The sequence below is a fragment of the Eutrigla gurnardus genome, assembly GCF_963514095.1.
Source record: "Eutrigla gurnardus genome assembly, chromosome: 4".
Classification (NCBI taxonomy): domain Eukaryota; kingdom Metazoa; phylum Chordata; class Actinopteri; order Perciformes; family Triglidae; genus Eutrigla; species Eutrigla gurnardus.
Window position 1 is genome coordinate 15,386,065 of NC_139918.1, and position 14,541 is coordinate 15,400,605.

The 14,541-nt window shown below is 40.2% G+C and overlaps 1 protein-coding gene across 1 annotated transcript; it reads right to left on the minus strand.

Annotated features, from left to right (window-relative positions):
- Positions 1-1,863: 1,863 nt before the first annotated feature.
- On the minus strand, positions 1,864-14,300 carry ncstn (nicastrin). The gene is made up of 17 exons (XM_084008236.1): positions 14,172-14,300; positions 12,982-13,083; positions 12,431-12,554; positions 11,758-11,879; positions 10,448-10,593; positions 9,544-9,688; positions 9,292-9,404; positions 8,773-8,925; positions 8,550-8,654; positions 7,908-7,985; positions 7,316-7,485; positions 7,105-7,207; positions 6,743-6,841; positions 6,075-6,162; positions 5,563-5,726; positions 5,248-5,460; positions 1,864-3,062 (listed from the first exon to the last, which is right to left on the minus strand). Exons 1-17 carry the CDS (start codon positions 14,227-14,229, stop codon positions 2,940-2,942), a joined length of 2,106 nt encoding a protein of 701 aa, XP_083864362.1. The 5' UTR covers positions 14,230-14,300; the 3' UTR covers positions 1,864-2,939.
- Positions 14,301-14,541: the final 241 nt, after the last annotated feature.

Here is a 14,541-nt window from a genome sequence, read left to right on the forward strand (position 1 = left end):
CTCCTCCCTTCTCCCCTGGGGGGTCGGGGAGGGAGGGGCTGTGTGAAACCGTGTGGTTCCGCCACAACACATCTATTACCACACACACACACACACACACACACTGCTGAGTGCACTCAGTGAAAAGGAGAGGACAGTATAGGAAAAGCGGTTCCCTCGGCTCATAAAACTGATGGGGAAAATCCTCCCAACCATCGCCATCATCATCAAAAGCTTTTATATTCAATCTGACCTTTGTGGAGCTTTAAAGACACATTATGCACCCAGTACAACAGCATTTATAGACATTTACATATAATAATATAATAGATAATAATAATATCTTTCTTAACCCAAGAAACATTGAAATAAAGCATTTTGTCCTATAATAAACTCTGTGTGATTAATGTCCTGCCCCAACTCATCATCCCCAGACATGAGATAAATACCTAAAAGAAAATCAAGGCTTTTATATTTCATGTTATTTTTTTAGATAAGTCACATTTCTTTGATTTGTTTTATTAGTTATATGGGGTTTTAAGAATGTGGTTTGTATGAAGGAAGAGATAAAAGTCTTTCAGAAAGTTAAATCTTACCATCTTGTTCATGTAATGACTTTCTGGCAGCCGGTTTCATCAAGATGCTTGGGAGACTTTTAATTTTTTTTTACATGATGGTTTTTTTTACAAGACCAATTTTACACCTTAAATAAATATGAAACTTTCCTTCCACAATACAAAATATTTATTTTAATCATTTAATTATTTTCCTTACGGCATGTTGTATGTAAGACACATCGCATGTCTGTGGGAAACTGTGATTTTTTTGGCTTTATGAATAAAATGGACTTAACTTGGATATTGATTTGATTCATTGTAAGAACAAATTCAAGAGACCTGAACACATTCAAACCTCTTGAAAATAAATTAATTAATTAATGGTATTAAATGTTTCAGGGTTTTGACTAAGATCCAAGTCGTCATAAGACAATGAGCCTAATTACAAAGACATATTGTAGTACTTCTACACAAAATTACATATTTCAGTATGTGAAACTGCTGCTCACAACTCATTGACTTACTATGACTAAAGGGTCAAAAGGTCAAAAGTCTGAGAACCGCTGGTGTCACGTATCCTAAGTGAGATAATTGAGATTCTCTGCTAAAGTTCAATGTCTGAACTGTGATTGTGGCACATATTTTGTCCTCAGCTTACAGTTTTCTTTCTTATGCCGACACATTTCAGCAAACAAGCCTTTGGCAGAGCGTCACAGAGGTAATGACAGAGAGGATCCGTGATGAACAGTGACTCATCTGCTAGCCTCCTGCCTTCTGTTAAGCCTCATCCCAGAAATGATCTGTGACTCCTCGATTCAAACTTTTCATATCAACATTTCAACAAGATGGTTCAGCTGGTTTTTATCAACTTTGAAACCGTTTACAAGATTAGATCATGTCTTTGTTCTCTGACCTGGAGGAAGTTATTAATGCATTTATTTTCTCAAGAATTGCCTCTTTGCCTGTTTTAAACAATAAAGCACGTTCACACTTTAACTGGATCAAACAAGAGACCTTGGTTTAAAGTCAACAATAGATTGATTCAGAGGTGTTGCTCATTAGTTTTGAAGCGTTACATATTGTCTAGCCCACACATCTGTGAACTTGTAATGATCTACTTGGACGCAATCTTACATCATACAACAAAACACCACTCTCAAATTGCTACTAAATACAATGTTTATAAACTTGCCTGTAACTTTGTTGGATGCGTTTCTTGTTGTTTTCCTATTTTTGCAAAAACACTGTGTAACCCTGTTTTGGAAGGTGCTTTGTAAATATATGCAACATATATAACAATTCAACAGTCTGACAATGAAAGAAAAACTGGAAAAGAAGCAATGTTTATTTTTTCATCAAGGCATCACAATTGGTCATCGATTCCAGCCATTACGTTACAACTAAATTCAAAACCTCTTTGTGTGTTTACACAAGTTACCATGAGAAGAACCCTTGTGAAAAAAAAGAGTGCACAGCCAGAGTACCAGCGCATTTTTAGTGTCAAAACATACGATTTCCTGACTGGATTTGACATTTTTTGGCAGCTGATCAATATGAAAAAAAAAAAGGTGTTTGTTAGCCACGCCGGGACTCCTGGGGACATTTTCCTTCTCCACACAAATTTCACAATATGTGAAACTGCAGTGGGTCTACAACTACATACACGTGCAGTTAAGAGTGTACTGGGAGTGAACAATATAAATATTCAGGATTGTTGTCAACATCCCAGAACCTAAAACTTATCAAAATACTTCACCGCACATCTCCAGATTTTTGCAAAACCCTTAAATTGAATTACTAAGACTAAAAAGTGGTTTCTTCTTATTAGAACTGATCGATAAGTTAACGACATTGACAGAGACGACAGCTGCAGTATTGCACATACCATCGCAATCCTCACGCAAAGTTCAGTCACAAGCACACACTCGTCATTGTCCGTACACACTGAATCACACAGTCAGTTGCTCACATTTACATATTCACAATCATAAACAAGCAAACTCTCAAATAATGCTCAATGTTTAGTGCCTACCCCCCATGACACAGTTAACAAAACATTCTTTGACAATAAAAAGGGAAAACAGACAAAAAGAATATAAACATCTTTTCCACTGACAGGGCCTGACCAGTGATTTCTGACCCTGATGAGTCCAGATCCATCCAGGCCAATCCAGTCCGGTCCAGTCCTCATGTCACGCCTCACCTCGGTGAGTCCATAAACATGGAGTCTTCGTCTAAAAATAAAATAAAAACCTCTGCGGCTGCTGTGTCTAACCTGTGTACCTACTTGTGGTGTGTTTTAAAGAAAAGTCCATGTCCGTGTCTGGTTGGAATAGAAGTAGTAGTTGTAGTAATAGTAGAAGTAGTGGTGGTGGTGGTGGGCCCGTGTAGCCTCAGTCCGGATCAGTAAGTGGCGCTGGTGGGCTCCCTCCCTGAGCTGAAGAGGATGTCGGCCTTGGAGCTCATGAAGTACGTCAGCAGCAGGGATGTTAGCAGCACGCCGACACCCACGCCGAGCGTCAACATCTGGAGGAGTCAAAGGAACACTTAGCTCTCGGAGACTTCCATGGAAGGGTTAAAGCACCAGACGCCGGCGTTGTACCTTACATGTTATATGGATTTCCCAACTCGCAGGAAAATTCTTATCATTTCTTTGCCGTGTTATTTTTTATTAGTGCAAAACAACTACACATTAAATCAGCATTCAATATTCAGCCACCTGGGGCAGTTGAACAAGCTATAAATACAACATTAATATGTTATCACCTCATGATGTCGAGATGGTAAACCCGTTAGCAAACCGTTGTCCATTTACACATCTAGCAGATGATGAACGTTTGTTTGGAGTCTCACTTTTGTACACCTGATGACTTGAATACAAATGCTCTATTAGGAATAACATAACTGCATTATTATATATGTGTCAGGTCTACCCTTTTACAATAGAGTATAGATCATAGATTGTGTTTTGCACTGCAGTTTCTTTAAGGCTCTCTACATTTTTGTTTTGTTTGGTTTAGTAAAAGCATGAAGTGCAAAAAGCAGAAAATGCAATGTAAAACATAACAGTATAAACAGGCTTAGGGCCTGTTTATACTGGTGTTGAATATGATGTCATCTGTCCTGACATTGTGTGAAAGCATTTGTAAATTTGGCAGTAAAAATCCATTGTTTTGGTCTTGGTTGAGCTTGTGTGTAAAATAAGTTCAAGCATTTTAAATGTGTATTAATTGTATTGCATTTTGTGTCAAAGCAACAAGAAATGTGTTAATTGTATAGCTTACACAGACGGATGTTGCACTGCGTTAAGAGTTTAGGAAATTTGTTAAAAGTATTGAAAAAATTGTCGTTGCAATCATAAAAAAACTGTATGTTCACCAGCTCATCACTAAGGCTCCGATCTCATTTCTTTGTTTTTAAATGTGACCAATATCAGATTCCAGTCATAGTCCTGAACTGCGTGGGCAAAAGCACAATAACAGAGACCTCGCATGCAGCTCGCTGTCGTACTGAAGTAGACATGGAGGGTTAATTTAGTTATGAAGATAACGAGGAGGAGGAGGAGGAGGAGGAGGAGGAAGACAGCCACTTTTGTAATTATGGCTTTTGTGGAGCAACGGCTGCTCCTTCTGTACAGAGACTGATTTAGGGCCACATACGAATGTGGCCTAAATCTGAATTTAAAAAAAATCTGATTCTATAGTATTTGTGCCGTTCACACTGTATTAAAACTCAGATTTGGGTCTTCTGCCTGCAGTCTGATTGAAGCCTAGCTTTGTCGTTCCACTTGCTGCTGAGCAGCTAGTGTACAGATGGCCTAAAGCTGTCTGGGAAATGACCCAAAACAGTAAAGACGTGAGCTGTACTTCCAAAACGATGAACTGAAAGAAGATTAGCATTTTTGAGGCTGAGAAGTCTTGTTGTATTGCTGTGTGATGTGAAAAAGAACTTGCAGAGACTTGAACCGTAATCGTGAGCGGTGATCCATCACTGTCAGCGTTCAGCCCAGCGTGTTGTTGTTGTTGGAGTTGCTTTATTGCGGCGGTTTTGTAAACGATACTTGTAAGTCTGACTGTGAAAACCACTGCACTCACAACAATACTGCTGTAAAGTCAGCAGCCAAACATATCAAACGTGGATATTGCGAGAGGGATCATGTATGTTATGTGACGGTTTCATTAATAAAGGGTTGCTTTTTGGCAGCCAATTATTTTCCAGCAGCAGGAACCTTCCCTACTAGGGTAGACCACCAATAAGGAAGATTCCTCTAAGGAGTCCCTGCACTCTATTATCCACTGTGTCACACCGAGTATGATGGATTACCTTAATTAAGCCGGTTTCAAGTCTCTGCAAGACTGCATTTAACATTCGGCTAAAATGAACAAAACCTAAGAGCTGCCTGGAAGGGAGGAACTCTCACAAATCGCTGTTGTAGTGTTGTACTGTAATACGACATTTACCATTTAATGTGAATTACAGATTTAATGTAAACTTTGGTACTACCCAAACATTAACAACCACACACAAAACTACCCTTTTAAAATGAAACCCTGCACACTCACTCAATGGATGCTTATTTAAAGCAATAGTAAAAAATAAATAAGTTACACTTGATGTATTGAACGTATGGAATGGAGTCTAAGCATGCATGTGTTAAAACGGCATTACATTACATTAAATGTGATGTGTGGGGAATGCTGGGAAAGTTTACCTCCAGGTCGTGACTCGCCACCAGGAACATGCGTCCTTTGATGGACTTCCACCGGGACTCTGTCCACGTTGAATAATCTTTAGAGGTGTACTCCCGCAGGTCGAAGGCTGGGGACAGCGCTTTGGACAGACGGATTGTGGAGCGCACGCAGAAACCCTCCCTGTTGGTGCTGTTGGGAGGCGCAGCGCCTTGAACCCAACTGAAGTAGTACAACTACAGGGAGGAGGGGCACAGGGGGACATAAATTGTGACACTTGTCCTCTAAACTACCAAACACAAGTAAATGAATATAAGGAAGACAGCTTCAGGCCTCACATGTTTGCTCTCTTTGTCATTCTCGTCCTCTCGCTGGTTCTGGCAGTTGTCCTGAGTGATGTTGGAGGTGATACCAGTCAGGTTGGCCAGCAGGTACTGGACCAGAAGGGTCGGTTCGCTGGATTGCTGGGCCACGCCAACATAGAAGTTTGTGGGCCTGTCAGCTGACACACAGACCACAAAGGGAATTTAGTTTTGCTTCTGGAAATAATGTTGCTCCCAGAAATGCCACGTCTGGACAGGCATTCATGACCAACGATCCAACAACAAATTCACAAGTGTCTCCTCCGCTTTGTCAGCATCGCAGTTCAGTAATGAAAAAGTGTAGCTGACTGCCCACGTTAGGCTCCATCAATACAAGCAATCAGACAGTACATATACCAAAGCAAAGAGAGACATTCATCATTTCCCCAGCAGCTTCAACAGAAAACATATCGATTGACTTTTGACACTTTGTGACAAGTCTAGTTAATGAAACACAAAAAAGGATTTGATCATATAACCCAACTTACCCAGATGGCTCATGAGGTCAGAGGGGATTATTTGCTGGAACCAGGAGTTATTTGACCGTACAAGGAAACCATACAGCATCCTGGTCACCTGAGGGGCAGAAAACAGTCAGACAGTGAGTCGTGGTCAGTTGCAAATAGACCAAGAAAAATGTGTCATGTAAAGACATCTCTTGTAATCAGAAAAATATTGTTTTTTTCTTTGAATTAATAATAATGCAAATGATCTGAAAGCACATTTAAAGTGACAGAAAAACGGCAATTAAATAAAGCAATATGTAAAAGAAAAAAAACAAAAGTTAAACAGTAAAAACTGGGGGTTCGTGAGTCAATCACCTCCTAAATTTAAGACAATTTCTGAGAGAATTAAAATAGAAATAAATGTCAATATCTTTCGAAAACTAAAGCAATGTTTGAAGCATTATATCAGAAGATAATCTGCATTACAGAATTAAATTCTCACCAGAAGTGAATGAAGACCTCTACAATTAATATTCAGATATAAAACACTACATTTACTGTCTCTTAGACCTTGACTTTAGATAACTTAAAGTACTAATTCTTCAGGTGGAGAAAGGCAGTATTGCTGAGGAAGCATAGATATATAGGAATAGTGAACCTGTATCTTAAATAGATGGAAACATTCTACTAATTCTTGAATTCAATCTTACTATCTGAGGGTCTGCGTTAATGCTGCTCTGCTGGGGCTCAACTCCTCCTGCCTGCATATAAAGAGCCCGGGCAACCATGGTGGCCACCTCAGTCAGAGCCTGAAAGATGCGTGAAAAAAAAAGAAATCTTTAGTTATTTAGTTGTTTAGAGGACAGATTAAATATTATAAGAATAGCCTGATAAGTCAGCACACACACAGAAACTATTTAAATCAGGTTTTATAGATAACACATAAATAAAACCGACAGCCCTGCAAGTGCTGCATCGATCTCATCAGATACAGAGTTCATGTTGATATCAGAGCAAAGCAAATTCAAGAGCACATGAATATGGTGAGTATTGAGGCATAAATTAGCAATACCTTAGCAGTGTCAGTGACAAAGTCTAGCTGCTCCTCTGGCGTCAGGTTTGGTGGGTACGATATGTTCAGGTATTCTGCATTGTCGTACATACTCTCATAGAACCTGCACACAGAACAAGAAAATGAATTAACAAAGCATGCCATTTGCTTGAGGCAACACAGACCCCGTGATTACAATTAAATGAAATGGTGTGTAATGAGAGTGAATCACCTGTTGGAAAAAGCAGACCGGTGATTCTCGATAACAACGCCAGGGATTGGTCGAGCTCGCAGGAAACGCTGGAAAGACGAGGGCGGGAGTGGCTGAGAGACGTTGGGCTGGTCCAGGGACACGTTTAGACCTCTGGCAGCCGACTGCAGGTTATCTATGAGCTTCCTCACCTGAAACAGAACAGTGAAGGGACGGTCATCTAATATTTAAATTTGCAGCAGCTTTTACAGTTAATCAACTCAACAAATCTGTGAATTTGGCTTTGAAAATACCTTTTTTTTGCAGATTTTAAATTGATATTGTTCTATATAGCAATATCACTTAAGAATAATTTCCACTTGATACAACACACTGATATATTAAATATTTCTATATAATAACGGAACCTGTAGTTTTATTTCCATGGTTCTTATTGTGTACAGTACATGCTCACAGCTTGTGTAGTACTCTACATATTTGTTAGTATATGATCTATGCTGCTGTGACACTTCAGTTTCCCTTGTGTGGGAGCAATAAAGTCCACCAACCCAATCTCAAGCACTGCACCTGCTATATTTAGATACATTATGCTCTCAATTGTAATGGTACAAACCTCTTCATTGACACTGCTGTTCTTCCTAGACACGGGATCAGAGTGAAGCCACAGCTTGGTGTCAGCACGAAGGCCCACCTATGGTGAACAAATCCAACATACACACATAAACATAACGTACATCGTATAACCTTCAAGCGATAAAAGGTCAAGCGCAAAATCTTTACTGATTGTTTTCACAGGGTAAAAAGGTATAAAAGGTATTTACATGTTTGACATAAATTGATTGAAAAGTAGTAATTGTATAATAACATGAGGTTTTTATATTCAATTATGGTTTCAAGAGTCTTGATTTAAAGACATGAATTAATTTAATTGTTCAAAAACAGGTTGTGTATCAGGCCTCAATTGTTTTTAAACCAACCAAGTTGTGTCCACTGAGTATCAAAACGGCCCAAAAGGAGCAAAGGTTGGCTGTGAGATTAGTAGTGTTATTCATAGTATTGTTCAGGTAGGTTTTTTCGGTACAGAAACATGGGTACAATATTACTGCTAGTATTACAAACTTCCAAGCAATACCTTGCATTTCAGTATTTTATTTAAAATGCCTCCTTAGGTGTCACCTTACAATCTGGTAGTCTGCCAAGGTTGATACATAAAGTACACAGAATGTCACTAAAAAAAAAAATCTACAATACCGACCTGTCCAATCTCCATTACTGAGTGAACGTTGTCCAGGTCTACGGCAAAGTGATTGTTCTCCATATCGTAAACCATCCTGGAACTGCCGATGTAGTCAAAGGTTTCCTGGCGTCCAAACAGTCAAATAAAAAGTACAAAAACAGATGAGTAAGGCCGGTAGGACATTTAATTTGGTATGTTTGTCAAGCACAATGGTGCATACAGTGGTGTGGAAACGACTGACCCCTTGAAAGAAGGTGTAGAGGATGGTGCGTTCAGGCGGGGCCTCACGGGTGGCATTTCGCAGAGCATGAGCGGCCGCCAGCAGAGTGACAAACCCGGAGACTCCACTCTCTGCTCCGGGGGCAACGTCGAAGAAGAAAGACCTGCTGTCCAACTGCAGAGCGGAGAGAGGAGAGCGATCAAGCATGTAGGTGAGTAGTTCAGCTCAACTTGCAATTACCTATTTTTAATCACAGCATAAACCAACATGTGACCTGAGGGGATGCAGCCCATGTTGCCTTTTGATTTACCAATAGTATAATGCAATTCTGTTGAAAAAGACATGTGCACAGTAGGGCCGCAACTAATGATTACTTTCATCATCAGGTTAACTCATCATAGATCATGTTAGCTTGGTGTTGGCTTTTTTACTGGAAGGCATTCAAAGTGAGTGAGGTCACTGCAGATACTGCTGAAGACACAAGTTTTCCTGCTAATAACTACCAAACATTCTGCAGTGACATATTGGTGTGGGACTCACCCTGGCTGCTGCTATGACCACGTTCTCCCCCGCCTTGTGTCCCTTGGCTGTGTTGTTGATCGGCTTGGTGGAGGCCCAAACATTATAGTCACCCAATGGGTCACAAACCATCTCTAAAGGGAGACACGGAACAAAAATATGGACTTCAGCTAGAAAAACAGTATAATCATCGACCCATTTCTTAAATTTAAACAGATTTTCTCCCAAACAATGTAATAGCAAGTAAAGTTGTTGTGTTTGGTCGATAAATACCTGGGCTGATGCTAAAGTTGATGTCGTTTCTCCTCATGCAGGTGGCCGTGTCGGTGACGGCAGACATGTGGGAGTAGAGCTGCATGGCACACAGCGGGTACTGAGGAATGCTGCCATTCACAGCGCGGTTATGGTCCATGTAACACTGCCAAGGGAGAAAAACACACACGTAAGAAACCTGTTCCTGTGTGGGCTCGACAATGTTACAGTATTTTAGCAAATCTCAATTAGTTTGCAATCCTTAGAACAAGTTGGAGCGTATATAATTGGGTCTGGTACTCTTGCTCAGGGGCACACTGGCAGGTTCGGGCAAAGCAATACTCCAACTTCCATGTCTGGGACGTTAAAACTTTGAAATCTGGGGATCAACCCTAAAGCTGTCTGTTTACACAACAGACTCTTCTCTCATCTAGCCTGCTATGTTATCCGAGACGGGGAGCAACCACAACGTTTTACCTCATAGAAATCAAGTGAAACATGAATTAGGCCTCTGGCAAGTTTAAATCTGACGTGCAACCGTATCAGTGAACTGAAACTGAGATATGTTCACTCTATTCTGTGACAACATGAAGCCAGCCGAGGAAGAGAACCATAACCACAAGTGCACTGCACTGCTAATGACTTGTGGGTTCTGAAGAAATCGCCTCAACATAATGTGTCACAACATGTTAAGTGCTGCAGAGCAGACACTGCTTTATTGACAAGTTCAGAGAAGATTTGTTCTCACTGCACAGTTTGTACTGTATTCAAAAATGTTTCTATTCTGAAAGAGACTGACTGGAAAACAATTACCAGCCATTTTGTAACAAAAGTGACAACAAAGTTGAACCAAAATGAACACCATAAGAATGCAGAGAAAATATGAACTTTTGTTATAAACTTCCCCTGATTCCTGTCATATTACCTGCCGTATGACCTGAGTGTCATTGTCCTCTTTCAGAGAGAAGATGGGGAAGTCAAACTCCTCATAAGACAAGCCGCTTCCGGAGGGGTTCCACACTGTGGTGTTACAATGGGCCAAGGCTGGATCGTAGTTCTCTGTATACACACCTGAGGGAGACACATACAGCAAATGTCAGCAGCCAAAACAGTAAAGCAGCCACTCATAAAGCGAGTACTGCACAAGCACATTTCTTTAACGTCCTGTAAATAAAGTACATCTGAAGAAGATGTTGGCATCTAGATCTATGATTTCTACAAGTGAGCACTTTCACATTATACTCTGTGGCAAGCTTACGTCTGTCAGTTGCACAAAACACACTGTTGGAACATTATTTTTCACAGCCTGGATGGGCATGTAACTCACCCATCTTCAGTACAACTGAATTAGAAAATATCTGATTCTAAAAAGTTGAAGGTCGAGGCTTTGGACATCAAAAACTCCAGGGGAGCAACTACGACTCTGAACCCACAGTGCATTTCAACAAGAGGCTGTTAATTCTGTTAAGGGCATCGCAAAAGAAAACCCAAAAGGCTAAAGATAACAGTGTTATGAAAACTGATAATACAGTCTGCAGCTTGATTCAAGTCTTTTTGGATTACAGGTGAATTTGGGATTCATTCAGGATCTATGGCACCGCGTTCTGTACAGAAAATCAATGACAAAGCATTCTCAACACACTACAGAGTGACTGAATTTTTCTCCATAACAATGGTGGCAGGTGCTTATGGGTATTGTAGTATTTAGGGCAATCTGCCAAACTGATGGACACAACATCATCAATAATGAAGCTGAAATAATTAAAAGGGACGGTCATAAAACCGTATTTATAAAATCGTATTTTACATTAATTCATGACAGGAAAAATGGAAATGGTAAAAAAGAATTGGGGGAAAACCATCCTCATACTTCACAACTAATTTTCATCCACTGTGATTTAACATTATTAGCTCTAATATTGCTTTAAAAAAAAACGTTGGACTATGAGATTTTCTGGCCCAGTTATAGTAACTGGTCACACATGCAGCCTTGAATCTATGGCATCACAGAATAAACTGAAGAAAGAAGAGCTGATGACAACTTAAACCTGTATTTAAACGTCACATATAGTGGCTCTATAATGTGGAAGAACCTGTTCACACACACAAAAAAAAATGAACACACTACAGAATAGTTGTGTGTGCTGGGCTCTCTGAGGATCATAAATCCACTACTGATTTCTGTAACTGGTGTAATAGAGAGGGACACGTCGGAGCAGGCAAACCCTCACCCACCTGTGTTCTCATTGGGACAGGTGGTGTGTGGAGAGAAGTCCTTGAGCGGGTTCGTGTTCGGCGTCACAACAGCAACGCCAGCCACTCTGCTGGAGCCGTTCTTCAACTTCATCATGATGGATCTGACAGGCGGCACGGGGCAGTGGAAACGATACGGGTACAAATACAGGTCAGACGTGGGTTTGAGATGTGGTTCAAGTTTCTTTCCTCAGGGTTAGACAGGTGGAAATTGACAAATGAACTGTACTAAACATTTGGGTGTTACTTCCATGTCCTGATGTTATCATTTATGCCCCAGCTGCTACTCTAAATAAAAAACATAACGTAAAGAAATGCTAGGGATTTATTGAACTACTAAAACTTACTTTCACTATTATTTATTCAATATAGTCTTTCCCCACTCTTTTCCAGATTTCATTTTCCAAGACATTTTTAGTGATTACCTAGCTGCAATGACAATGCAATTCTTATTATCCATGTGTTTTCCATGTTTGGAAAATTGGTCAACTGCTTTCCAGGTTTTCCAGGACGTGTTGGAACCCCATCATTCGGAACAACTGTAAACCTTATTTAATTTCTGATGGGGTGAGACATTTGAGCACACCGCAGCCCTAACTCCCACAAGGAACTACTCTAAGTACTTCCTCTGCAGGGTCAGACATGTTAACTATACCTGGTAAAGAGCGCAGACTCCAGAATAACCAGATATGGAGGATTGGCACCAGTGCTCAGGACCCAGCTCAGGTTTTCCTCCGACTCAAGCACATGGAGCACTCCCACATTACCTGACAGATGGGCTGAAATCCAAGAGAGGAAATTGAAAATCAGCATTTGTGATATGAGTTACAAAAGCTGTACTAAAATGAACTGAAAGCGTATCTGTTTCTCCACCAAGCCTCTTCTCTTTTACAAGAACAGTTCCGAAATGAATGACGAAATTACAAAATCGTTGCTGCAGGGGCTTTGTGTAGTATACAGTACATTCCATTCAAACAGCGTTGAATAAATAAGATATTAAATCACATAAAATTGCAAGTTTATCTTCATATTTTGTGCTTTTATAGTCTTAAAAAAATTGATTTCAGACCGTCAATGCCACATAATTGATTTGTAGATTTCTGTCTGAAATCTACATACACTATAATTTTCTAACAGTATCCCTTAATGCGTGTTGGATTGTTGTGAACAGTACAAAGCAGCACTTTAATCCACTGATTTACTCACACTGGCAGCCTATTTGATGTGTTGCATTGAGCAGTCGCACACATGGGATAGTGTAATTGAGATGCACATAAATCTTCTTTTCCACTGAATTACAGCCAACACCTGCAAGGGAAAAAAACACTTTACAACTCTATAACCCAGAACAGCAATATACAATTAGGACATAAGTTTCACCAAGAGAGCAAAATAAAAGAAGATTTTCTGTCACAGACGACTGGGTTACAACAGTTCAGACAACTTAAATAAAAAAGCACATCCTTTATCTCTCACCAACAAAAGTACATCCCAAATGTTTGGGTCAAGACTAGATCCCCCTAAATAGTCTTGCATACCGGTAGATGATTTTCCCTCTTATCTGGAGATAAAACAGGCAATTCATTTCAAAATGTTGGCAATTTAATTCAGACCTGTATACTTACTTTCTATACTATGGACCAGTGATCATTGCTTGCTCTCTTCTCAAGGCTGTTATAACGTTGATCCAACAAACCAACATGTAGCCTTTTAGAAATGTTAATTTTGTTTTTAAGGTTAAGTTCACCTGTTGGCCGTTAAGATAACCACTAAAATAAAGCATTACAGTTCATGTAAAATTAAAAAACTATTGTCATTAATACATACTGATATTTTTGGTGGATGTCCAGTATGCCGAATTAACCAGGACACCCTAAATATTTCAAAATGACTTACTTTGTGGTTCGCCTGCTTGTTTTTGTTCCACGACAACCAAATCAACTTAAACGACCGAATAGTTTATGTAATTTAGCACGAAGCTGTAGCTTTTAATCCCCGGAGCTCCGGGCGGCCGCAGCGGGGAAATCACGAGCAGTCACGCTGGTGCTGGGTTCCCGTACCAAGAGGGCAGACCCTATCGGTGACCGTCTTAGAGAAAAGTCTTCGAAAACATTGAATAAAAACAGCCCTGCAATCATTTTATGGATTTCCAGTCGGTAGAAATTGGTGAAGGATTGTCGAAGACAGAAACCCATTGTAAAACTTGTATTAAAATAAGTCACCAGTGGAGATTTACGCCGAGCAGGGCAGCTTTCGCTAACGCTGACTAGCCTAGCATTCGGCTAGCTCCGATCACAAAGAAGCCCGTCAAGCTAACCGCCCGATGCAGAAAACACACCCGGCTCACACACACATACTTGGACATGGACATCGAGCACCGTTGGAATAAAACTCACCCATGAGAAAACAACAAACTAACAAAAAGACGGTCCATTTGTTCGACAGCGGATCCATCTTCCTGGTTTGAAAAGCAGAACACAACAGTAGGTGTTGACATAGAAAACGTCCGGGTTCCGCTGTTTGGTTCCGCTACCCTGAAAAGAGACGGACTCATTCAAAATGGCAGCTCTGGTTCTCCGCTACGGGAATTAAAACGTCCTAATAGATTTTTAAAATCATCTTCGGGCCAGGAATAACAAACGTACATGAAATAAACTAATTCATCTTCTACCAACACTTCACTTCCTTGTTGTAAAATAAAGGATACACATAACGCAAACTAGAGTGACTCAACTCGCTACTCTTTACTTCCGTTATGACTCAGCC